Source organism: Grampus griseus (assembly GCF_964374135.1).
Source record: "Grampus griseus genome assembly, chromosome: 6".
NCBI lineage: Eukaryota > Metazoa > Chordata > Mammalia > Artiodactyla > Delphinidae > Grampus > Grampus griseus.
In genome coordinates, this window is record NC_139000.1 from 2,471,334 (window position 1) to 2,495,180 (window position 23,847).

Below are 23,847 nucleotides of genomic sequence, written 5' to 3' on the forward strand. Positions count from 1 at the left end.
TACGACCTACAATAATGGTCACATGGCTCCCGCAGCTGCCCCACCCCCAGCGGGAGACCCCGCCCCCCGATCCCGCCCCGCGGAGCCATCGATGGCTCCGGCTCGTGGCGCCCGCCTGCCGGCCTCGGCGCTCGGTTCGGCATGCCTGCGGCGCTGCCATAGCGACGCGGACACGCAGTCAACTGGCGCCGCCCCGCCCGAGGCGCCCGGCCCCGCGACCCGCTCGCCGCCGAGGCCCCACGGCGCGGGCGGCCGGGGCGGCGACGACGGGGGGCGCGGGTCAGGTGACGGGGGCGGGCGGTAGGGGGACGCTGGGCGCGGGCCGGGCCGGGCGGGACCCGGGATGCCGGGGAGGCAACGGGGACGCGCCCTGGGTGCGGGCCGGGCCGGGCGTTGGGGGCTCAGCGGCAGCCGGCAGTGATGACTGGGCAGGGCGATGGGGGCGCGGGCCGCACAGAAGGAAAAGCGAACTTGCATGGCTGGGAAAGCATGGGCAGGGGCGGCGTGGGGCGGGGGTGTTGTGGATGCTCCCGTTTGGTTTTCACCTGACGTCATTTTTCTCTCTGGTCCAGGGGCCTCCCTGATGCTTGGAGCAGAAAGGCGGCGCTGGTGGCTGGGTGAGTACCAGCGTCCCCAGCATGGGCAGGTCACTTCTGTGCCCCGTCAAGTTCTTAGGACTTATTTCGCAGATCTAGACACTAACGCTCCAACAAGTGGCTTCCCCAGGATCGTCCCCTTAGTTAATAAAAGAACTAGGGTGAGGCACAGGTCTACCTCTTAAACCCAGGCTCACCGCGTCACCAGAGAGCAACTGAAATCCTGGAATGTGTCGATCGGTAGCTTGGTTTAACGCTCTGATGCCAAGAGTTAAGGAGGATTCTGTGCCACATAACCTGCCATTTCTGCTGGGGCCCTTTTCTCCCCAACACCTGACAGCATGTTCATTTCTTTGTAGCGTCGCCTTGGAGAGGAGCTGGAGACTAGCCAGATAAAGAGCACTGAACAAATGTGGTTCCAAATCGCTGGCAGGGATCGGAACGCCTCTGCTGTGCTGAAAGCCGACCCGAGCACAGATCGTGAGCGCGCAGTTACAGGAGCTGCTGTCAGTTTCTGTCTAGTTGTACAATGTCCTTTCATTCGGGACACCAGGTACACCTTTGCAAATTTAGTGGTCCACGTCGTGGTGTCAGAATCGCTGCAGACACAAGTCCCCCCTGCGGTGGGCGCCTCGTCCCTTGTCAACTGCACGCCTAATGCAGTGCACACAGCCGTCACCAGGAAACGCTGCGGCCAGGGCACTGCTGACCTGCTTGCCGACTCACGTACGGTTCTTAAGTGTCTTTTCAGAATGCTCGGAGGCGCCTCTCAGGTTTCCTTGCAGAGAACCCTCACAAGGGTGTGGCCTGTAAATGGCCTGAATGTCTCATTTGTACCGGTAGGTTAAAGAAGGAATCCTCAAAACCCAGCAGCTGAAATACCGGTTCATTAGTGCATTTAGCGCAAAGCACGGGCTCAGAGGCCTCCTGCTCAGGAGCCCAGGAGAGGGGAGGTTCTGGCCAGTGATGAGCGGCCGCGTCCCGCTGGCAGAGAAAGCCCTGTCCGAGGGCTACGCCCGGCTCCGGTACCGGGACACCTCCCTGCTCATCTGGCAACAGCAGCAGCAGAAGTTGGCATCTGTGCCGCCCGGGACGTACCTAAGCAGGAGCCGAAGCACGTGGTACTCACAGTACGGAAATGAGGCCATCCTCGTCCGGGACAAAAACAAGCTGGACGTCTCCCGGGACACGGGGCAATCCAAGTTTTGCTCTGTTATGTAATTCCGGTGTGAAAGCCTGGGCCAGGCACCCAGCCGCCTTGCTGATCCCTAGTCCTTACTGGGAGATCCTGAACAGTGAACGTGAAGGTTGGGCTGTGGTAGAAGAACCCCAAAATCGCAGAGGTGGCGCCCCGCAGTCGGGCTGATGGGTGGCCTGGCTCCTGGGCTCCATTCTGGCCTTGCAGGCGCTGTAGGCACCGGCCAGGTCCGGGGCCCGGCCAGATGCTGTTTTGGTCATGCTTCCGAGTAAGTCAAGCGGGAGGGACACCCCGGTTACAGACCACCTCTTCACACTCTTACAGGCCGTCCTTTAGGTTTCCCTTCTGCCTGGTAAAGAGTGGGTCAGATCTAGAAAAAGGTGAAGGAATTGGCATCATGTCGGGTCGCAGATCCACGTGCGGGACCACGATGTGCGGGACCAAGATGGATTCACCCTAAGTGGTCATCGGCAGCAGCATTTCAGCAGGGACTTTGTGGCACTTGAGTTTTGAGTCTAGTAACCAAAATGATCACTGCGTGTGAGGCACTGTGATGGCTCCTACCCTAGCTTCCTGATGCTGGAGGTTTGTGGGGCAAAGGCATCCCCAAAACATTAAGGAAACCCCCAGATTATTAAGTTACATAAAGTTGCTAACAGTGATTTCAAATTTAATCACAGGGCTGAAATAGGCAGGTCCTCAGCGGACAGTAGTTCAGCCTCGACTCCGAGGCTGCACCTCCCGGCCACCTGCAGTGTCTGATGTGCGTGGGCCGTGACCACACACAAGCAGCCTCGCCCACCTGTGTGGGCAGCTTATGAGTCATTTTTAAAGGATCTGCTGTCTGCTGTAAGTAAGGTCTGTGTGGCGAGGCAAATGTGGACGTGTCTTTCGTCAAAGCTGAGTTTTCTTTTCTAAATAAATCTCCTTTAGGAGCCGCCTTCCTTCCTCACTCCTTATTTTGATCTGTTTGCTCCTAATATCCTAACTTGGCTTTCAGGTTTTTTTTTTTTTTTAACAACAGTAACATCTAACGATTGCTAAAAGCCCCAGTGCAGAAACGCACGAAGCGCCCTCCCGAGAGGCAGCGGCTGTCAGCAGCTCGGCGCGCACGTGTGCCGAGGTTCCGGAGGTGGCGTCCCGCACCAGGCAACACCTGGTTCTGTGACGTTTTGCTCAGCTGTACAGACGGGGCGATTACGTCACGCTTCCAACGGCCTGCTGGCAGCGCTCCCATGAGCCTGCAGGTGGGCAGAGACCTTCTGGCTGTCCATGCACACGGCACGTCCTGGGCTTCCCCTTGCGTGCCTCCTCGTGCAGGCGTGCAAGCTGCTTAGCAGACAGCAACCAGAAGGGAGCTGCTGGGTCGGACTGCTCTCCCCCGACGTCACGTGTCCAGCCAGAGGCCTGGTCCTTGCACAGGGAGCCTCGGCTGGCTCACTGCCTCAGGTGGGGAGGCTGGAAGGCAGATTTCCTTAAGCACCTCCCCGAGGCGAAGAGGGAAGCCTGTCTCGTCGACACAGTCAGGAAGGACTCTGCAGTAGAGGCTCGCCCGTCCAGCCGCCCTGACACTGGAATTCCCCAGTAGACAGGCCTTGTCGGCATCTCTGCGCTCCTTCGACTTCAGTTCGGTTTGGGAAGGCGGCAAACTTCTGACTTAGCTGGAGTGCCTCTGTGCTGCATGCTCGCTGCCCCTCAGACTAACCTAGAAACGGGCCGTGGTTGGCTCAGCCGCAAGCACAGAGGCGGTGGCCGGGAAAGCAAGCACGGGCCACGGCCGCCGTCTGCACCGGTCGGGTGTGTAGGTGACCGACGTGCCCTGGGCCGCTCGCACACAGCTGGCGCTAAGCTGCTTAGCGAGCGGGGAGGCCACGTCTGCCCTGGGGATGCCTGGGCGGCTGGCCCTCCCGGCTGGGGCTGGGGATGTCGCGCGGACGTGCTCAGTCCCCGTCCTCGGGGAGCTCAGTCTGGGTGACGGGGGGCAAGGGAATACAGGGGAGGGGGGCCTCGGGCCTGGACTCGGGCAGAGCCTTCTCCCGGGACGTCACTGCAAGGCTCGGCTGCAACAGCTGTGACTGTTTGGAAAACGGCGTCAGGACTTGGCATTTGTCTCGATACCTCCTTCATTCCTCGCTGCCGCCTCCACTGTGGACGAAACCTCAGCGCGCACGTCTCCTCGACGTGGTTTCCTGGAAACGTCCGTTGGGCCAGCGGACGAGCGTTTGATGCCTCTGGTCCTGGAAAGCACCTCAGTGCAGACTGAGGGCACAGCGGGGACAGAGGATGGATGACCGAGCAGGCGGGAACCGAGGCGACCGAACCTGTGGGTCATGGAGGGGGGCGGCCCATCCACAGAGCTGCTGACCTGAAAAGGTGACAAAAGACGCTCCCTAAGTCCCGGAGCCACCCCACCCAGGCTGTGGACCAGAGCCACTGAGCTCTTTAAGACCCTCTGGGATGCTCTGGGTATTCCTGCCAGGAGCTACGGGATGTCAAAACGAGGGACTCCCCCCGTCGTCACATGCCAGCAAGGGGAGAGCTGGGAGCCCAGAAAACACAGGATAAGGCACCTCTTTTTTTTTTTTCTTTTATTATGAAAACAAAACAAATGCCCCAGGAGAAGGGTCCATGATTACCAGAAACATCAAAGAGTACTTTCTACCACTTTTATTCTGTTGTGTTGAGGCCAGCATTGCAATAAACAAGCTAAAACTACTTACACTGGACTCATTTCAGTAACTGACATTTACAGGAATATACTAGAAACGGCACTAAAAAGTTTAAGAAAAGTTACGGTAAACTTGCATGCACATCATACAGAAAAGTAACATTTTAAATATAAAAGAAAAACCTCCTGGAAGTGTTATGCCAGTATTGGGGAACAGCGCTACACCAGGTGTAACAGATCTTTTATCGTGGGCGGTGTTCCCCCCCCCCCAAACTGTCAAAGATGTGAATGTTGCAAAAGAACAAAAACCAAAAAACAAACACAGAAGAAAAACGTATCTTAACAGTTTGTAAGCAAGATGAGTGAGCAAGCATCTCTGGAGTTCAGTTAACAGCCCAAGCCGCCCCCTCGACCCCCAGGGATCACGAGGACTGTTTCACAGCCATTTCCGTGCCCTGCACGAGGCCTACCCACCGGACACAGGCCCTAAGCCTCGACAGGCTGCCCTCCAGTTCTCGGCACTGGAACTCCGCTTGCCCAACGCAGAGAAATGGAAATGGCGAACACCCACAGGCTGACCTCGGGCGGGGGGGCGGTGAGGGGGTGGAGAGGGTCCCCCCAAAACTCTGAAATCAGTTTTGAAGTCTGGACAGAAAGCCTTAAAAAAGCCAATGAACTACAACCGCTCAGCACGGACTAAGCCCTCCGGCAGCGTCAAAGCCAGCAGATCTTTCAGAGGAAAGGAGCACAGGTGGCTTGAGACTCCACATCTCTCCCAACACGGAACCAGCAGGTAAGGAAATGCTCCCGCTGTGCTCAGCTCTAGGGCCCGATGGCCCCCGCTGAGTGGCTGGCGCAGGTGACCCTCCCCGCTCGCTCGCGGCTGGAGGGGCGCCCCACGGGAGCCCCCAGCACCTCCAGGCCCCCCAGCTGGGGTCTGTTTGTTACTCAGATGCGTGCCTGCTGCATTCTGCCCGTGAGATCCTGCTTCAGGACCTTCCGTCCTGTCGTAATTCCTTCAAGCCACAGGTGGTTTACTCCATTAAAGATCTGCTTAGAAAACACCTTTGAAAAATGGCAAGTCTAAAATTCATTTATATTTTTATTACAAACAAAACGTAATGAAAAAACTTGAACAGACTGGCTCAAAACTCACCCAAAGGTCAGAATCGCCAGCAGTCAGAAAAATGGCAATCCACCACCCATCGCCTCGTCAGAGTCTATGCCCATCAGAGGTGTCCTCTAGCCATAAGCGCTAGTGGCATCCAAGTCGACTTTAGGACTTTTAGAAACCACCGCCCGTTAGGATACCAACGACTAGTCTCCCGATCCATCCAGAAGTGCTGGCAGAAAGAACTCGCCACCAGACAAGAGGCCAGGCCACCCGCGGCTCCAGCCCCAGCACCCCCCTCAGTAAAGTCTCACGGGGAGAGAGACTATCGCGGTCACGTCTGTGCTTAACTGGAAAATGCGTGAGCAGGGAGCCCCGCGCCGCCACTGCTGGCGGCTGGCTGGAAGACCGCGTGGGGCAGCGGGGGCCACGCCCCTCTCCTGGAGGTGGGGGGGTGAGGGGTGCCCCATCCGGGGGCCCTTGCATTCCCGGCCAAAGCCACAATGGTCAGAGCGTAGGCAGGCAGTGTGGACGGGGCATCCCTGCACTCAAAGGCCGTATGGCAGCCTCTGGAGAAAACAAAACCAAAACATAACCTTCTGTTAAACTCTGTATATTATTATTATTATTTTTTACAATAGAAAGTTAAAAATCAAGACTTAGATTTACTATACATTTTTCTTCTCTCAGATTACAAAGTTTATATTATATAACTGGGGTTCCCTAAATTGAAGTCTTTTAAAACAGTCCTAAGAGAGACCAGAAGTGAATACAAAAGAACTAAACAAACGAAATAAAAAATCAGAACGTGCTGCAGCTGGAAGTCCTCTACACCTGTAAGTCTCCAAGTGTCACACACACACGAAAAAGAACAAGAACAAAACCCCCAGCAGCCCCGAGAGGAGAGCAAGCGCACACAGACGCCATTGAGCACCGGCACGGGGACAGCAGGCTGTAGCACCTGGAGGTGAGAGGCCCGCCGGCCAGCAGGGTCTGGGGCTCCCCTTCAAACCATTTAAAAGGCCTGCGTCTCTGCCACTTTTTTTTTTTTTAATGTGTTTCTTTTGCAGTTTTGTTTTTCTTTCCTTTTTTTTTTTAAAAAAAATGACCAATGATCTTAATAAATAAAGTATTCATATATACATGAAACTGGGACAATGGTTCCGGAGTGCGTGGCAGCGGCTGGGCTGGGGACACACGTGGGGGCTGGCCTTTTGTAGAAAACTGCTGAACCTTACAAAAAAGTCTCCTCCTGTATTTTTTTTTTTTTTAATCTTTTCTTCTTTTTTTTTTTCTTTTTTTTTTTTTAAGTTGAGGTAAAAGTTTCAGTGTTTGGGAACCCGCGCGTTGCACACGCAGCCACCGTGTTCCCTCCCGGGAGCTCCCAACGTCACAGAGATCAGAAAAACTCGGCTCCCTTCCACGCCCACCCTCGCCGGTCCGCCACCCGCGGGAGCTCTGGCTGCAGTGACGATGACCCCTCCCCGCTTGGGCCCAGCCCTGGCCCTCACGGCAGGGGCAGGCATGGCTGTCCTCGGGCCCTGCAGAAAGAGGTGACCCCTCGGACGTGCGGGTCAGAGCCCAGGCCCCCAAAGACAAAGACAAACGCCTGTTCGCAAAGCTGGCAGCTTTCACATACGGTACCATTTCCGAGACATCTCCTTTGGAGAAATTCTCGCTGGAGCTACAGACCGGGTCGGGCGTTAAGAAAAGGGATTTTGCATGAACCTCCGGATCACACCTTACGTGTTTTTCTACGGTCATCAGGTTAGCGTTTGAAGTTGTCATCTCCAAGAGACTGAATTCAGTTACGAAGGAAAGGCGTTATGCAGATTCACAGCTTCTCATAAAGTCTAATGGACACACACGGAAAGATCTTTGACCTATTAAAGCCAAAACTGGAAGATACCATAACACTGAATTAAAAAGAGAACCTGCACACCATGGAACGAAAATAGTATATTAACCATAGAAGGGAACACTGCAGAGTTTCGGCGTGGGCGACGTCCACTGGTTTTGTTCCGTCCCGTGAGAGCCCAGAGTTTATTCCGAGTCGCTGCTGTCGGAGCTGGATCCGCTGGAGCTGCTGCTCCCGGACTCAGACGAGCTGCTGCTGCTGAGCCGGGAGGGCCCTCCCGAGGGCGCGGAGCCTGACTTCTCTGGGGGAGACGCGCGGGTGAGGGGTGCGCCCCCCACGCGCCGGCCGCCCCTCCCTCCTCGTGAGCCCGTCCGTGCCTCCCCCGCCCCCCCCCCACATGCCCCGACCCACCCGGATCCTGACCCGGTCACGTGATAAACGTTAAGCGATTTTGTTGAAATGCAGCAACGCGTTAACGAGGTTGTGATGGTGTAAGAATTGCGTCTGGTGCTCGTACCCTGTTTCCAGCACAGAGCTCCTAAACCCCCTGCAGTGTCCCTAGTGGCAGGAACATCTTTTACTGCTAAGGAGCCCCTTTAGCTCCCCCCTGAGTTTACGCTCACGAGTGACTCGGGGCGGGGCCCCCCCAGGGCCACACAGCCCAGGGCGGCTCACCAGGAAGACCATGTGACCGGGGGCGGGGACTTTCAGCTCACCCCCCCTTCCCCCCCCCCCCCCGCCTCGCCCCCATGGCCGAGGAGGGGCGGGGACTGGAGACTGTGCTCCAGAGAGAACCCCCGGTTCAGGGGGCCTCCAGCTGCTGGGAGGGTGGTGGCTGGACAGGCCTGGAGACCCCATGTCCCCACTCCCTGCCCTGTGCCGCTCGTCCACCTGGCTGTCCCTGAGTTGTGTCCTTTATAACAAACCACAAGGGGTTTCACTCATAATTCCTGAGTTCTGTGAGCCGTCCTAGCCAATTTTCAGACCTGAGGAGGGGGTTGTGGGAATCCCCGATTTACAGCCCGTCAGTCAAAGGCACGGGAGGCTTGGGACGTGCACCTGGCGTCTTAGAGGCGGGGGGCGCTGAGCCCTTAACCGAGCAGACAGCGTCAGCACGGAGCTCAACTGCTGGACACCCTGCTCGTGTGGGAGCTGGAGAACTGGCGTGAGAAAAACTCACACGTTTGGTGTCGGAAGTGTGAGCAGAAATGGCTCAGAGGTCAACACATCTAAATACACTTAGAGGCTGGGAGAAAAGGCAATCTACTACGAGAAACTGATGGGACGTGCGGGGACGTGGCCGGCCACATGAAGGTTCCACAGTCACACGCGCTGAGCAGTAACCACGCCCTCCCCAGGGCTAACGCAAGGGGGGCCTCTCAGCCATCAGTGGGAGTGAGCAGGGCTCCGAGCCCCAGCTTGGCACTGGGCAAGGGGGCCAGGCAAGGCTGTGGCACCTGGCCACTGCATGACCAAGACTGGACCTAGAATCTGACCGCCACCTGGGCCCCACTGTCCCTGGGGCCAGGACAAAGGTATTTGCCTTTTCTTACAGGCCCCGGGGAAAGGAGGCAAGGAATCAAATCACCTGCTCGCCTAAAATAAGACCCCGAGTCCACAGAGCTGAGGGCCTGGGGCTGGAAGTCAGACCCTCGCCCTCCACCTGTGATACTGGCTAACTGGCTGGGAACTAGTGTTCCTGTCTGAGAGCAGCCAGAAAGCCCACTGCTGGGGGCCAGGACCCACTGAAGCTGCAGGGTAGGACCTCAGTCCCTCCCAAGTCATGGGGTCCAGCCCCCCAAGACCACAGCTGCGCCCTTCCAAAGGGCCGTCTCCCAGGGGCTCTGCAAAGCGGCGCTTTCACACACGCCTGTCATGTGCTCAGCCTCCCTGCAGGGCCAGGCTCTGGTCCCAGTTTGCAGATAAGGAAATCAGGGTTTCGGGGGGTCAACAGCCTCCTCCAGGGAAACGCAGCTCGTTACGAGGTGGAGCCACAGGCGCAGACCCAGGTCAGCTGCCCGCTCCCTCCCACTGCCCTCTGCCCCCGGCGGAGCAGCGCGAGGGCCACGGGTACCTCTCTTGGCAGGCTTCTTGCTGTTGCCCAGCTGCCCGCTGACATCCTGCAGCCGCCTCTCGAGCTCCTTCTTCTTCTCCTGAGCCAACTCCTCCTTCGACTTGGCCGCCTGCTTCTTCCCGCTCGTGGCTGCGGAAGAGCACGGGAGCTGAGGCCACAGGCGGGGAAGGGCGGGCGGCCCCAGGGGCAGCCCACACATACGGAGGCCCCGCCACACGTGAGGCTCTGCAACTGCCACACAACTCCTGAGCTGGGACAGACCACCCCCACTGCAGACAGCTGCACCGACGGCGGCGCCCCCGGGGGAGGGGCAGAACTGCGGCTTGAGGCCCTGACCCCCCAACTCATGGTTTTCCTTCGCCACACCACGGCCGGGGCTCTCCCTCGGCCTCAGTGAGGCCCACACTCCGCCCTGGAGCCAACTCCACCTCCTGGTGTGCCTGCGCGAGCACCTCTGAGTCCACAGGCGACTTACCGAGGGGCAAACGTGCCGTGACTGCAGGGGTCACGCCATGCTCCATCTAGGAGAAGGCAGCTTCCCCCCTCAGAGCGAGGGAGGACCACGCAGCCCGAGGGGGCCACACACAGCAGCAGGTGCACCCTGGGTGCTGTTCCTCAGGGCTGGGCGGTTGCCCTGTTCTCCTGCCACCGTGGGGCGGCCTGGGGCCTCCTGCCCTTCCTCTCACTCCCCAGGACCCAACAACCCAGGCAGCGACTCGTTCCCGTCCAGTGAAGTCATCGACTTCCAGGGTGAGCCTGAGCCAGTGCAATCGTCCGTCCTGGGAGGCCTCTGGACCTCCACCCCAGGCAAAGGGAACTGGTCTGCCCAGGCAGGGAACCATTCACAGGTCGCCTGCAGCCCAGGCCCCAAACGGAGCCTCAAGAAGGCTTGTGGTGAGGACCTTAGCCAGCATTTGAACGAATGGGGCTGGGGACCGACCCAGGGGTCCTGCCTGCTCTGGGGAAGGATGAGGCACACAAGTGCGGCCCACCTGCCCGGGAGCAGGGGAAGAAGGGCTCCGGCTGGGGTGGGGCCGCAGCTGGTCTCAGCTAAGCCCCGCCCCCAGCTGAGCAGCCGGAAGCTGTGTCCCTGCATCCTCAGGGCACAAGGCAGAAGAGGGGCGAGGAGCCTGGCAGCGTGCGACCCACTCCCACTCCCACCCCCGGGGCTGCCTGGCTGTCTGCTCCGGGACCGAAGGGGTGATGGGCAGGGGCGGCAGCAAGGCACTCCGTCCCGACGACTTACAGAATGGCTTCCTTTGCTTTTTCTGTAAACAAGACTTGACGTATCTCTCTAGCTCCCGCAAAGTGGTGGGTTTTAGCGTCTCAAAGTCAATCTCTATCTCGTCGGGGTTGGAGTCCCTGAGCGAGGGCTCCCGCGACTGGATGATGTGCACCACGCGGCCCAGCTTCTCCCCCGGCAGCCGGTTGATGTCCAGGCTGAGCTGGCGCTTCTCATCGTAGCTCATGGGCAGCCCCTCCTCCTCCTCCTCCGAGTCATAGGAGGCCGACGCCTGCTTGCCGCCCTTCTTCGGCTGTCTGAGGCAGAAGGCAAGGAGCATCATGGCGTGGAGCCCCCCGTCCCCATCCCTGGAGCCCCCTACCCCGCCCAGCCCCTGCCCCACAACCCCGAGTTCCCCCCACCGCCCCCCCCAGACCCCGACCCCTTGCCCGCCAGCCCTCTTCCTCTCCAGGACCAGGCTCTCTTACCAAGGAGCAGCCCAACCCCCAGACAGAGAAGCCGGGCGACTGCCTGGAGACGCACATACATCTCCAGGGACACGGAAGACCCTGCTCCAGAGGTCAGAGCAGAGGCTGCTACCGGCCTAGGGAGGCCTTGGCCAGGAAACAACCGTGGTGGTCAGCTCCCCTCAATGCCCCACAGGCATCTCAAGCACGACAGGTCAAACTCATCTCCGTATTCAAATAACCCAGAAGAAGGCAGGAAGGGGGACAGAGGAATAAACAGCAGGGACAGACAGAAAATAATGGAATGGTAGGTGGAAACCAAATTGTATCCACAATTACATTAAATATAAATGGTCTAAACACACCAATTAAAAGAAAGGGGTGCTCAGATTGGGTAAGAACCAAGACCCAATTTATATGCTATCTAATCTACACAACCCCCCTTGAAATATAACGACAGAGGTAGGTTAAAAGTAAAAAGATGGGGGGAAAATATTCCGTGTAAATACTAATCAAAAGAAAACCGCAATGGCTGTAACAATTTCAGACAAAGTAGACTTCAGAAAAAGGAATGCTACCAGGAAAAAGAGGGACACTGTATAATGATAAAAGAGTCAACTGACCATCACAGTCCTACACGTGTGTGCATCTAAAACCAAGCTTCAAAATATATAAACAAAAGCTCATGGAACTGAAAGGAAATAGGAAAACCTGCAACTTCACTTGCAGAATTCAACGATTCTCTCTCGGTAATTAATAGAACAAATCAGCAGAACAGAGACGATCCCAACACCACCATCAACCGAATTAACTTATTAATTGACATGTTTTTGTCTGTTTGGGGTTTAAGGTTTTTTTTTTTTTTTATATACATGTATCTATTCTTTTTCAAATAATTTTCCTATTTAGGTTATTACAGAATATTAAGCAGAGTTCCCTGTGCTCTACTGGAGATCCTTGTTGGTTATCTGTTTTAAATGTAGCAGTGTGTCCGTGTCAACCCCAAACTCCCACTATCCCTCCCCTCCCCCCCCCACCCCCGTCCCCCTTGGTAACCATAACTTTGCTCTCTCAGTCTGTGAGTCTGTTTCTGTTTTGTAAATAAGTTCATTTGTATCTTTTTTTTTTAGATTTTTTTTTAATCTTCTAATTGCCATTTATACAACACTCCACCCAACAGGAGGAGGACACACGTTCTTTCCAAGCGCACATGGCACACTCACCAAGACACACCGTATTCTGGGCCATAAAATCCTAACAAACTTTAAAATGTTGAAAACATATAAAGTGTGTTCTCTGACCCTAGAAATCAGTAACTGAAAAATATCTGGAAAAATCTCCAAATATCTGTAAACCAAACAACACACTTCTAAATAATCCATGGTCAAAAAGGACGCCTGAAGGGAATTAAAAATTATTTTGAACTTAAATGAAATCACAGTATATCAAATTTGTGGGGAACGTTCAAAGGGACTGAATTCGTGGTTAACAACCTTCCAACAGTGAAACTCCGGGCCCAGATGGTTTCACTGGTGAATTCTACCACACATTTAAGAATTAATAGACCAAGGCTATAAATCTACTCCAGAAAACAGAAGACAAGGGAACACTTCCCAACTCCTTTTTGAGGCCAGCACTGTACAGACACCAAAACCAGAGACAGAGACAGAACAGGGAACCTGATTTCTGTCTCCCCCTGCAAAAGGGGGGAACAAACCCCTGACCGTTCTCGCTGCCCCTCTCGATGGTGCCGCTGCCCGCCCAGCTACCAAAGCCCAAGTCCTCAGCTCTGCATACCCCTCCTCCTACGTCCAGGGACCAAGGCCTGTCCACTCTGCCTCACAGACAGTTCTCAAAGCAACACACCTCCACCCCCATGGCCACACCGGCCTCTCCTGCCTGCGTGACCACGGCAGCTCCAGAGGGCATCCTTCCTCCCATTCTTGCCTCTCGCTAATCCATCCTCCACACTGGCCAGGATCTGACCACTTTCACTGGAGAACGAACTGCAAACACCTCAACCGAGCCGGCCAGCCTCAGCAGCCTCAACCCTCCCCTCTTCCCAACCTGGCCTCTGTTCTTCAGCAGTGCCCACCCTTATCCTCATTCCCACGAGGAACACATTCCACTGGCCTCTACAGCTCTGTGCCCGCTGTTCCTGATTCTTGGAACCCCATCCGGACCCTCTGTGCAGCCGTCGCCCCTCCTCCAGGACGCCCTCCTCCCACCCCGCCGGGAGAGGCGCCCGGCCCGGCGTGCCTTCCCACCACCCTCACCTCCCCATGTCGTCCCTGCTCATCTGCGGCAGGCGGTCCTCGGGGCAGCGCGTGGCCACGGCAGGGGCTGAGTGAAGGCCATGGGGACCAGGGAGCTCTGTGCCAAGGCGCACCTCCACCCCCGACCCTCCGCCGACCAGGCCACGCAGGGATGGGGTGCCAAGGGCCCAGGACACGGCGCCAAGACCCCCCAAAGCAAACTCCCGGGCCCAGACCAGGAAAATGTCCCCGAAGCCTCTAGATGCTGAGGTCTCCCATGCCTGTGACTGAGCCCGGCCCCACGGGGAGCTGAGCGCCGCCCTCCGGAGGCCACGCTGTCGAGGCAGAGATCTCGTTTGGTCCTCCCAGTCTTCCCACGAGGTGGGCACGACGAGGGCCACCAACCCCTGCCCCCATCTCCCCGTAACAGCCCAGGGTCCAGGTCACCAGGACAGAGCCCCGAATCCAGCATCCTCCCGCCACATGCGTGTCCAGGACACGGGGCGCCGGCGCCCACCTGCCAGCCACAGTCGCACTGTTGGCCTTCTTGGCGGGAGCCTTCTTCTGCTGGGCCTGCTTGGCAGGCGGGGCCACCTTGGCCTTCTTGTCCTCCTCGGACTTGGCCTTGTGCCTCTCCTTGTCCTTGTCCTTCTTCTTCTTTTCCTTCTTCTCCTTCTTCCTCTTTGGCTTGTTCACTGGGGCCTGAGACAGGGCGGCCAGCTGCTCGTGCACAGCCTTCAGCTGGAAGAGACAGGCAGCTGAGCGGGGCTCCCCAGGGCTGGCCCAAGGGGGCCGTGGGCAGGGGGCTGGGGTGCCCAGGAGCTGCCGCCACCATGCGGGGAGGGGAGCCGGGGAGCCAGACAGGTCCCGGAGGGCGACAGAGCCCGTCTGGCCCTCCCCACCCCTGCGACGGCGGGCGAGCCGCTGGGCCTCGGTCTCCCCGCCCGAAGTGCAGGGCAGGTGGCACCCGAAGGGCTCGATAAATGGTGCCTCCTGGTTTTCCTGCTAGTTTCTGTTTTCCAGATGAGGGAGACTCTCTAGGGCGAGGTTTAAACGCCTGCACAGAGGAGACTTCCCACTCGTGGGCAGCTGCTGGGATGTGACACAGCAGTTCTGCAGGGTCAAAACGGTCCAGTGCCGGCAGGGGACACTCATCTCGTCCGGCAAGTGGCTGCCAGTGTGCTACGTGCTCTACACGCTTCTCACCTCAGCAGACCCCAAGCAGAGTCTCACGCCGGACGGGCGAGGAAACGGAGCCCCCAGCCTCTAGCAGGTGGACGGGCCAAGACGGCACCAGGCTCGCACACGCCAGCCACGTCACGTGGCGTGGGAGGGACCCCGGCCCGACAGCTGCACCTCAGGGCCATGCTCCCTGCACCATCATCCCTGACAAGGCTCAGCTCAGACGCCCAGCCCCACCGGGGTGCCGGCAGGGTCACTGTTACCCCACTGTCTCCTCCCTGCTGGAGGCCCCCCACCCCCCAGGAATCCAGCACCTCTGGGTCCCATTTTGCACGTGAGGCGCGCGAAGCGGTGGGGAGGGCCGACTCACAGGTGGTCAGAGGCCGAGACAGGACAACCTCGCTCTGGCAGAGCTGCGGAGCCCGTGCCCGCCCCCAGACAGACAGGCTCGTGGAGCCCCACGGCTGCGGCTTCCGCAGGTGCCTCCCAGACCTTTCTGGAGCGGAAGGAGGCTCCAGGGCTCCAGGGACGTCCCGACCCGGTCGGGCTCACAGGGCCCCGGGCCTGCAGGCACTGCCGAGGGGGCCCTCGGAGCCGACACCTTCGCCGGGTGCCCTGCCAGCGACCCCGCCGTGGAGGACGGCTGTGGCTTGGGGTGGGGGTGGGGGGTGACCAGGGCAAACATCGGATCAAGGCCCGGCCGCGGCCACTCACCTGCTCCTGCAGCTCCGCCAGCCGCGTGGCCCGCTCCTCCTCCGAGTCCGAGCTGCCTGAGTCCGTGGAGCTCTCCTCGCTGCTGCGGCTGCTCTCCACGCCCTTGCTGACCACAGGGGCCGCGGGCACGGGCAGCGTGGGCGCCTCCACCGGCTCGTCCGGCATCTTGGCAAACCGCATCTCAAACACGTCCTGCGGGACAGCAGGGGCCGCCTGGGTCCTGGACGCCCGTGGGCAGCCCCCGGGGAGTCGGGGAGACTGGACCCAGCCTGCCCAGGGCGCTGGGCCGCCCCCACGCCGCCCACCCCGGCTTGCTCTCTGCCCCTCCCTCCCCAGGCCCTGAGCGCGGGTCCAGGGCCAGAGGGCGCAGAGTCAACGGCCACAGACACAGCCTTTTAGGAGCTGGCACACGAGCTCCTTTATTAGACACCCGACCTCCCTCCCGTCCACGGCTCGCAAGTCTTTTCAGCATCCCGGTCCAAGGCTGCCACCTACTGACAGACAGTGAGAGGGCCTTCCTTTGAGCTCTGACCCTCTTCCGGGGGCCCCCCAGCCACTGCATCTGGGAGCTCGTTTGGCTTCCCCATTTCTCTCCCCTGTGATGTTACTGTAGTATCACATCTCATTCTGAGTTGGGTCCAAAAGTTGGCTCAAAAGGCAAAAGTCTTGTCCGATCCAAACCGCCCGCTCCTACACAGCCTTGGGAGCACGCACTCAACAAAGATCCCCCCGCCCCACCCCCGGCGGCCCAGGTTCATTTCAGACAGGACGAGCGGCCACGAAGGGAGACTTCTCTCTGCTAGCTCGGACACCTGAAGCCACACACACCTGGTTTACACGCAATAGGTGCAGCCCCACCGACCAGGCGTCCGGCTCCCGTAAGAACCTACTCTGGGTCCCGGTCCCCCAGAATCTCCTCCTGGGGTAAAGACATCTCAGAGGTACGCTGCTACGCAAGGCCATGACCTGGCCCGCTCTGGGCAAACGGCCCCCCCCCCCCGCAGGGGGTGGGGGTGGGTCCACATCAGGCTGCTGCAGCGTCAGGCTCTAACCCCACCCAGCTTGACTTGACACAATCGATAGCCAATTACTAAACAGGCATCGGTGATCAAGATGCCCAACCTCCGTGGCCGCACCGCAGAGACCACCTTTTCCGGAACAGAATCAGAGCCGCTGCCCTCGGCCCGTCTGCTGCCGGCGCCGCCTGGCCTCCTCGTGGAGCTACGCGCAAGGTTTAGGAGCATCAACAGAGCAACGACAGCACGGGGCTTTGCTGAGCCTTTCGGCTTCATGGTCTTGGTATGAAACCGTGGGTCCCGGTGGCTTCCTCTGGGTGTACTGGGACCACCAGGACCGCTCGACCACACTCCCCAGTGGGAGCCAGTGCACAGAGGGGGCAGCCCGCAGCAGCCAGGGCCCACAGGCAGGCGGAAGGTAAGGAAGGTTAGGGCAGGCACCCAGAGGCCCGAAGGAGGCTCCCCGAGGCCCCGTCCGGGGCCGGGGTGACCAAGGATGCCCCCGAGTTACCGTACCGGGTTTTCAAAAGGGTTCTGAGCAAGGCACTGGGAACGTCTTACAGAACAACATTCTGGGTCCTGTATTTACAAAAGCAACAGGCTATGTGATGGCAAAGAGAGATAAGAACAGGCTCGGTGTACTGGCCCGTACAGAAACCCGCGGCAGCCCCCAGGCTCTGACAGATCATCACGCACAGGGGTGTGCGCACACTCGGCCTGTGAGATCCGTGTGCATGTACGCAAAGTCCCACCACTGAAGGCCAGACTGCACTTCCCTGCAGGCCCGCTTCTCCCACGTGCCGTCCGCCCTGTGGTCGGGAAAGCAACAGGCTACACAAACAGCCGTCCCCCGCCACGACGCCCACGGGCCGCACCAGCAGGCTCCTGACGAGGGGCCCCCGGCACGCGGTGAAGTGCAGGGCAGCAGGCGTCTGCCTTCTCTCCGTCTCCACCCTGGCTAGAACACCCGCTGGCCCCCACCTGCTCGCCGCTGCCCACCTGAGCCTGCAGCTCCCAGGAGGCAGAAACTGGCCTCTTGGCCACCACGTCCCTGGGGAGCAGGCTCGGGGCCTGGCCGCCACTCGGCCGCCGCTCAGGGGAAACGTGCCCGTGGACGACACCCCGCCCCTCCCCCGGGAGACACGCCCTCCCAGACACCCATGTCTTTCCCGGGTGCCTGCCCTGAGCGGCTGATCCCACCTGTGCCCAGGGGGCCCCTCCCCACACAGAGCACCTGGCGTTACCTGCAGCTTCCTGGCCATGGCCACCACCTCGTGGTCGGGGGGGTTGTACTTGTAACAGTTGGAGAACATCAACCGGATGTCGGCCGCAAAGCCCTGTGCGTCTGGGTACTCACGGCTGTCCATCTTCTTCTGCAACACACAAGCCACGGGGCGTGAGGGCACCGCTGTGCCTCGGGACCCTCCGCACGTCCACCGCCAGCCCGAGACCTCATCTGGGAGCCCAGGGAAAAGGTGGAAGGGCGGCCCCGAGGGCTTGGAGGGGAGGGCCCAGGACCCCACAGAGAGGCTGACACTCAGGGAGAAAGAAAACGGTGCTCCCCAAAGTCCCAGCTCCCGCAACCAAAGTCCCCAGCTCTACGTTTTGGCTAACTTCACACGTCGACACCCCGGTTGGCAGGAGCTCCGGTGGGGAGCAAGCAACTTCTGGCGAAAAGTCACTCTCTACCAGTTTAGGGGGCTACTCAGTTCTCAGAATGAGACGTTTAATTTTCTCTCCTGAGAATCCAGGTCCTGTTAGCTAGCCTGCTTCACAGAGCACCAGGTCGTCCCACTGCCCCGCCGGGAGCACGGGATGACTGGCTCTGCAGGTGGGGACAGAAGTGCAGCCAGCCAGGGACCACAATGTGGCAGCTAAGATCGGGGCAGACGGGGCAACGGCTCTCGAGGGAGAGAGCTCCCCATGCCTGATGGGTTCACACAGATATGAGCTCGTCAGTCAGGGACCTCGTGTCGGGGGTATGAGGTGCCCGCTCATCCTGGGGGCCATGCTGTGCTGCAGCAGGACATTGTGGGCTGGAGCCTAACCACCTACCTCGCCGGCACCTAGACTAACAAAGTCCTGGCCTCGATGGAGGGGTTGGTGGTGGTCAGACTCCAGGACCTGCAGCCTCTACAGCCTAGGACACACCATCCTCCTCTGCCCGCCCCCCCCCGGAGAGCTTCCAACAGCACTGGGGCTGCCTGGCTCCAGCCCTCTGCACAGCCTCCCCAGTCTGGGGTAGCTCAGCCAGGAAGGAGAAATGGGCACCCGAGACCCTCTCAACTTCTGCAAGATTCTCAGACTCCGGCCCTAATTTGACAGCCGGCCACTTTCCCGGTGCATCTGGGAGCCCAAGTACCACTGCCCCACAGTCAAAACCTGCTTGGAAAGAGCCAGCCTGAGCCAGGAGCTAATCCAGAAAGATGTGACCAAACCATTAGCTGGAACGATCTCTGGAAAGGGGGGCAACGATACCAGAGGCTAGGTCTTCTCTCCACCCACCTCTGCTTTGCTTGGATTTTTGACCCTCTGTTCCTATCTTACACAAATTGAAAGAAAAAAATCAGTCAAAGAAAAGTAGCTGACACTCCTGGGCTCCCAGGAGGAGCAGGGCCACTGCAGCACTGAGCGAGTCCGAGAAGGCCGGAGCCCTGCCCTCGCAGTTAGGACAAAGATCAGAGAAGGCGAGGAAGCTGCTCGGTCACCCAGCCCAGCCGGGCCCGCCTGACTCGGCCAGCTCCCCGGGAACCACGGCCCTAGATGGCCAGGTCTGTCCTGTCCCTTGGCGGGGAGGAAGACTTCCATTAAGGAGAGAGAGTCTGCCCCAGACAGGTATACACGAGGCAGTGTCCAGGTACACGAGGCAGAGTGACCGAGCCCAGCGGCTCAGGGCCCAGACGCCATCGGTGCAAAGAAACCACCTGCCCCTTTTGTGGGGTTACCTTTCCAGGTAACGGTCCAACGGCCAGGGACGTTCCTCAGACCGTCAGAGACCGATCCAGACCGAGGAAGGGCAGCTGTGCTGGGGCCCAAGCCCGACGGGGGCTCAGGAACCCCTCCTGCACGCACTCTGGGAAGACCCCGGGTCTCCTGCCCTCGAGGCTGCCGCTGCCAGCCGGGGGATTTTCTCCATCTCTGCCTGGCCCAGACCTGCTCTTCCCTGCTTGTACACAACTGCCCTGACTCGGACGAGAACCCACAAAAGCCAAGGGGGAAGCCCCCAGTGCAGGAAGACCCTGCTGCGGGAATCGGGAGGCCGGGGCTCCCGGTCTCAGCTCTGCCACCACCCCGTCCAGCACCCACTTCCGTCCAGGGAGGGGCTGGGCCACGGGAAAGGGCCACCTTGCCTAATGTTATTACGAAGACCTGCAAATGCGCCGGGATGAAAATGAACGAGATGACGAAACCAGCTCAAGAGGAACAGATGACGAGGAAGCTGCCGGTTCCGTGAGCGCAGGGCAGAGCACACCTTCCTCCCTGACCCTGCCAGACCCACGCCAGGGCCCCGGGCCAGCCCTGAGGCCCCGTTTGCCGCTGGAGGGCAGGCCAAAGGAGCCGGGCAATGCCCCAAGCCTGCTGCGTTGCCCCCGGGCCGGCACAAGACATCAGCACCACGACAGGTGCCAGGGGCCGCCCAGACAGGGGAAGGGGGCCCGGCTGGCTCACCACCCACCTACCTTGACGGTGCTCAGGTCCATCGGGTGCTTGATGATGTCGTGGTAGTCGTGCAGCTCCAGGGCCTCGGCGTCCACCGGCTTGTAGAAGGGCCAGGCGTAGGCCGCGTGCTTCTTGGACAGCATCTCCTTGAGGATGCTGTCGCAGTGCCGCAGGTGCTCCGAGAGCCGGCCCTTCTTGCCCGCGTGCTGGGGCACCTCGCCGTCCTCCAGGTCCTTCTTGGGCGGCTTGATGGGGCGGCCCCCGCTCTCCCGCCGTGCCACCACCTTGGCCTGCTTGGGGTCCGCCAGAGGCGGGGGTGACTCGCTGCGGCTGGCGGTGATGGCGGACGTCGTGGGCGTGGTAGTGTCTGCTTTCCGCTTCACGCCCTTCTTCTGCGACAGCAAAACAACAGTGAGCCCCGGGATCCGGGATCCGAGCCGCTGCGGTGGCGCCCCTGGAGCGCGGACCAGCCGCCAGGCACCGAGCGAAGCAAGGACATGCATGGTCGCGGCCATCCTCCCGGGGCCCCGCGCCACGCAGGACGCCGAGGCTCAGAGGGGCCACGTTGCCGGCCCGAGGTCACACAGCTGGCGGTGGTGAGGCTGGACTCCGAACCTACCCCCGGGCCGTCCCTGAGCCCCGCCCGCCCGCCAAGACCCCAGGCCCCGCGCAGTCACGGTGGGCGCTCACCACCCCGAGCGGCGTGAGATGCAGCACGCAGCCCACCCGCGCCTGGGGTTGGGCCGCGGCTCAGGGACTCGCACAACCGAGGTGGCACCGTGACTGGGACCGTCACCAAGTGGGACTGGGGCTTGGGGACAGCAGGGACGAGAGGACCCCCGCTGGTCAAAGGCCAGGGGGCGTCCCAGACGCGGGCCTCAAAGCTGGCGCTCCCAGGACAGTGGCAGCCACGGGACGAGGGGGGCGGGAGGAGCATGCGGGGGGCGGGGCGGGGGCAGCGGCCCAGCCGGGAAACACAAGCAGCAGCACGAGGTTGGGGACCAAGGACTCCGGGGGGGCTAAGTGCCTGGGCAGGGCTGGACTTGACCCTGAGGGCAGCAGACGTCACAGAGCTACTTCCCACCGGGGTAGGAAACACTGAAATGACCAACGAGCACTTGGTGGGTGTGTCCAGTGCGTGAGCGCGTGTTTCGTGCCTGGGTGGCCAGGGTCGCTGTGACCCCGAGGCCAGCCCAGGGGGCTCCCCTCCCATCAGCTCAGGCGGGCGGAGCAGCCCCTGGGAGCCAGGCGCACCTGGGCCGCCGGCCTCACGGGGGTCTGCTGTCCGAGCGCCACCAAAGTCACCAAGCCGCTGCCCCCAGGCTGGCGGGCACGAGCCAGCCACCCACACACACTTCACGGGCGCCCACGGAGGCCAAGCACGTGCCGCGGGGCCCGGGGGCTCATGGGGCCATGGCAGACGGGACATGCTCCAAGACAGCCGGGCGCTGAGTGAGGCGGCCGGGCCAGGCGCCGCCCGAGTACAGGCAGTGGAGGCCACGGGGGAGAGGAAAGCGACGGAGATGGCGTTTTACCTTGGGGGAGCCATTTAACCCCTCTGAGCGCCTGCTTCCTCATCTGTAAGATGGGGGAAATACTGCCTGCCCCAGAGGGTCGCTCGCTGTGAGGGTCAAATCGGAGAAGACGATACACATCAGTGGCCGGCACGGGGGCCTGCTCAGAGCAGGAGACTCAGCCGTCCTCGCTGGCCCCCGGATCTCGCGGGGAGCGCTCGCTCCGAGCCCAGGCCCGGCCGTGGAAAGTCCGCAGGGAGCCGGGGGAGGGACGTGCGCGCACACTCACGGGGGCGCGAGGAGCAGGCGGAGGCCGCCACCGCCCTCCCCGCGCCAAGGCAATCCGGGCGCAAGCGCGGGCGGCGAGGGCCGGGACCCCCCTCCTTTCTGCGCCCCCCACCTCGGCCCACGCCCTGCAAAGGCCGGCAAAGCTGGGGCTCAAGCGCAGCCGCCCTCACCAGCTGTGTGACCTGCCGCTCCGAGCCTCGGGCTCCTTGTCGGTGTCAGGAACCGCGGCCCACCTCACGGGCGTGGCGGGGGAGGGGACCCGTCCAAAGTCACATACGCCCAACTCCCGACAAGCGGTCGGTGCCAGGGGAAAGCGGCAGAGCGCCCTCCTGCCCGCCCCACACCTGCCTGCATCCCGTAGGCCCCGGGGGAAGCTCACCTTGACAACGGGCGGCGTGGGAGGGACCACGGGGATGATGGGCGTCGCGGGAGGGGGCGGGGCGGCAGCCGGGGGGACAGGGGCTGACGTAACGTTTGCAGTGATGGTTGGCACAGGGGTGGCAGCAATGACGGGCGTCTGGGAGACCGTGGGGGGGACGCTCTGGAAGGGGGTTGCCGGGGAGACAGAGGACACGGCCGCCACTTGCTGCGTACCTTGAGGACAAAGGAAAGGAGGCTGAACTGACCCGGCTCTACCAGCGATGCTTCTGGACGCTGCCGGGACCATCTCCTCCAGCCAGGGCCCGCCGGGTGCCAGCAGAGCCCCTCCTGCCGAGACCCTGGCCCTCATCGTGGCTGCCTCCGTGGTCCGAATGAGCAAGCCAGGACAAGGTGCCCAGCCCGGTAAGGAAGAGCCAGGGGGTTGACTCGGGTTCCACAGGTAGCCAGCCTCAGCCCCGTCTGTAAGTGTGAAACACCCTGGCCTCTCTGGAGGGCTGGGCCGCCCAGGAAGCTCACCATCGGGGTGCACCTCTGCTCCAGGTGCCCGGACCAGGTAAGGTCACCCCCCGTGCTGACCCTAATGCCCTCCGCTCCCTGACAGGCCACAGAGAACACAAAGTGTGCCGAAGAGGCAAAGTCCTCGGAGGGGACAAAGGGACAGCGTGGCTTCCAGAAGAGGTGTCCTCAGAGCTGGAGGGTGAGGCGGGTGGGAGAGGAGCAGCGCGCGGACACAGCAGGAGCACGATCCCTGCCCGGAGCGAGGCTCCAAGGCAGGCGGCAGCAAGGTCACCAGGCCTGCAGGCCACACACAGCAGAGGCCCGGTTCCCGGAGCTCCGATCATCACTGACCCAACCTTGCAGACTGGGTCAGGAAAACTGAGCCCAGAGGGGCGGACGGACCCTCAGAAGATACGCTGTCATCGGCGCCCTGCCCACCTGCCAGAGGTGGAGAGAAGGACTGCACGTCCACCCCTTTACCTGCACTCTGGGTTCCCGAAGCTGGTTTCCGGCCTTTGCCCTTTGGAGCAGGGGGTAATAACTCAACTTCCTCCTGGGGCATCTGGGCCACTTTCTGCAGAAAAATTTTCTCTAAGGCTTGGGCCATGAGCACTATGTCATCTGTGGGCTGAAGACACAGGAGAGGCAAGGTTACCTGCTGGAAAGGAGCCGTGTGTCTGCAGCAGACAAACACATGGCAGTTGCTCAAGAAAAACATTTATTTAGCAAGCTGTGAAGGGACGTGGCGGGGCGGGAGGGCGGCAAAGAGAATATATTTTAACGTGGAAACTCTTGGAAGAATTCAAAAACCACAAAGGATAAAAACCACCCTTTATCCCATCCCCCGGAGGAAAAAAGGTCCAAGCACGTGGGCGTTTTAAAGCGTCTGGTACATATCGACGCCCTCCGAAAAGGCTGTTCTAATGTTCCCTCCTTGGAGCAGGGGCCGGGGCCGGGGCCGGGGCCGGGCGGGGCGGGGGGGGGCGGTCCACACACAAGGCAACCGCTCAAGCGCGTAGCCTGTGGGACCCACACAAGGGGATCGCGGCCAGACAAGGGCTGAGCGCGAGGCTGGGATGCACCCTGGGCCTGTCTGAGAGCTGCTGCAAAGCGCCCAGCCCAGCCCGGCGGGCACCGGCCAACCC

The 23,847-nt window shown here is 60.5% G+C and overlaps 2 protein-coding genes across 7 annotated transcripts in view; one reads left to right on the top strand and one right to left on the bottom strand.

The window, feature by feature from the left end:
• The first annotated feature begins 597 nt into the window (after positions 1-597).
• On the top strand, positions 598-2,725 carry BRD3OS (BRD3 opposite strand). Of its 2 annotated transcripts, XR_014296922.1 has the most exons (3): positions 598-617; positions 956-2,130; positions 2,175-2,725. XR_014296922.1 is itself a non-coding variant. In XM_082657207.1 (2 exons), exon 2 carries the CDS (start codon positions 1,563-1,565, stop codon positions 1,815-1,817), a length of 255 nt encoding a protein of 84 aa, XP_082513333.1. In that variant the 5' UTR covers positions 598-617; positions 956-1,562; the 3' UTR covers positions 1,818-2,725. The 2 variants fall into 2 exon arrangements, 1 of the variants encoding a protein (XP_082513333.1); XM_082657207.1 differs by having other exon boundaries at positions 956-2,725.
• Positions 2,726-3,755: 1,030 nt separating this feature from the next.
• BRD3 (bromodomain containing 3) overlaps positions 3,756-23,847 on the bottom strand; it is a 35,675-nt gene continuing 15,583 nt past the window's right edge. For 3 of the 5 annotated variants that reach the window (XM_082655992.1, XM_082655993.1, XM_082655994.1), the window contains exons 4-12: positions 23,183-23,330; positions 22,203-22,417; positions 20,042-20,413; positions 17,606-17,734; positions 15,346-15,537; positions 13,967-14,190; positions 10,752-11,044; positions 9,506-9,634; positions 3,757-7,732 (exon numbers count right to left, since the gene is read on the bottom strand). In XM_082655992.1, coding sequence (XP_082512118.1) covers positions 7,617-7,732; positions 9,506-9,634; positions 10,752-11,044; positions 13,967-14,190; positions 15,346-15,537; positions 17,606-17,734; positions 20,042-20,413; positions 22,203-22,417; positions 23,183-23,330 — 1,818 coding nt within the window. In that variant the 3' untranslated portion in view covers positions 3,757-7,616. Of the gene's footprint in view, positions 7,733-9,505; positions 9,635-10,751; positions 11,045-13,966; positions 14,191-15,345; positions 15,538-17,605; positions 17,735-20,041; positions 20,414-22,202; positions 22,418-23,182; positions 23,331-23,847 lie in introns of all 5 variants that reach the window. The other 2 variants (XM_082655996.1, XM_082655995.1) reach the window with 2 other exon arrangements.

Coding starts and splice junctions, on each gene's coding strand:
- BRD3OS (XM_082657207.1), top strand. CDS start 1,563: ATGAGCGGCCGCGTCCCGCTGGCAGAGAAAGCCCTGTCCGAGGGCTAC.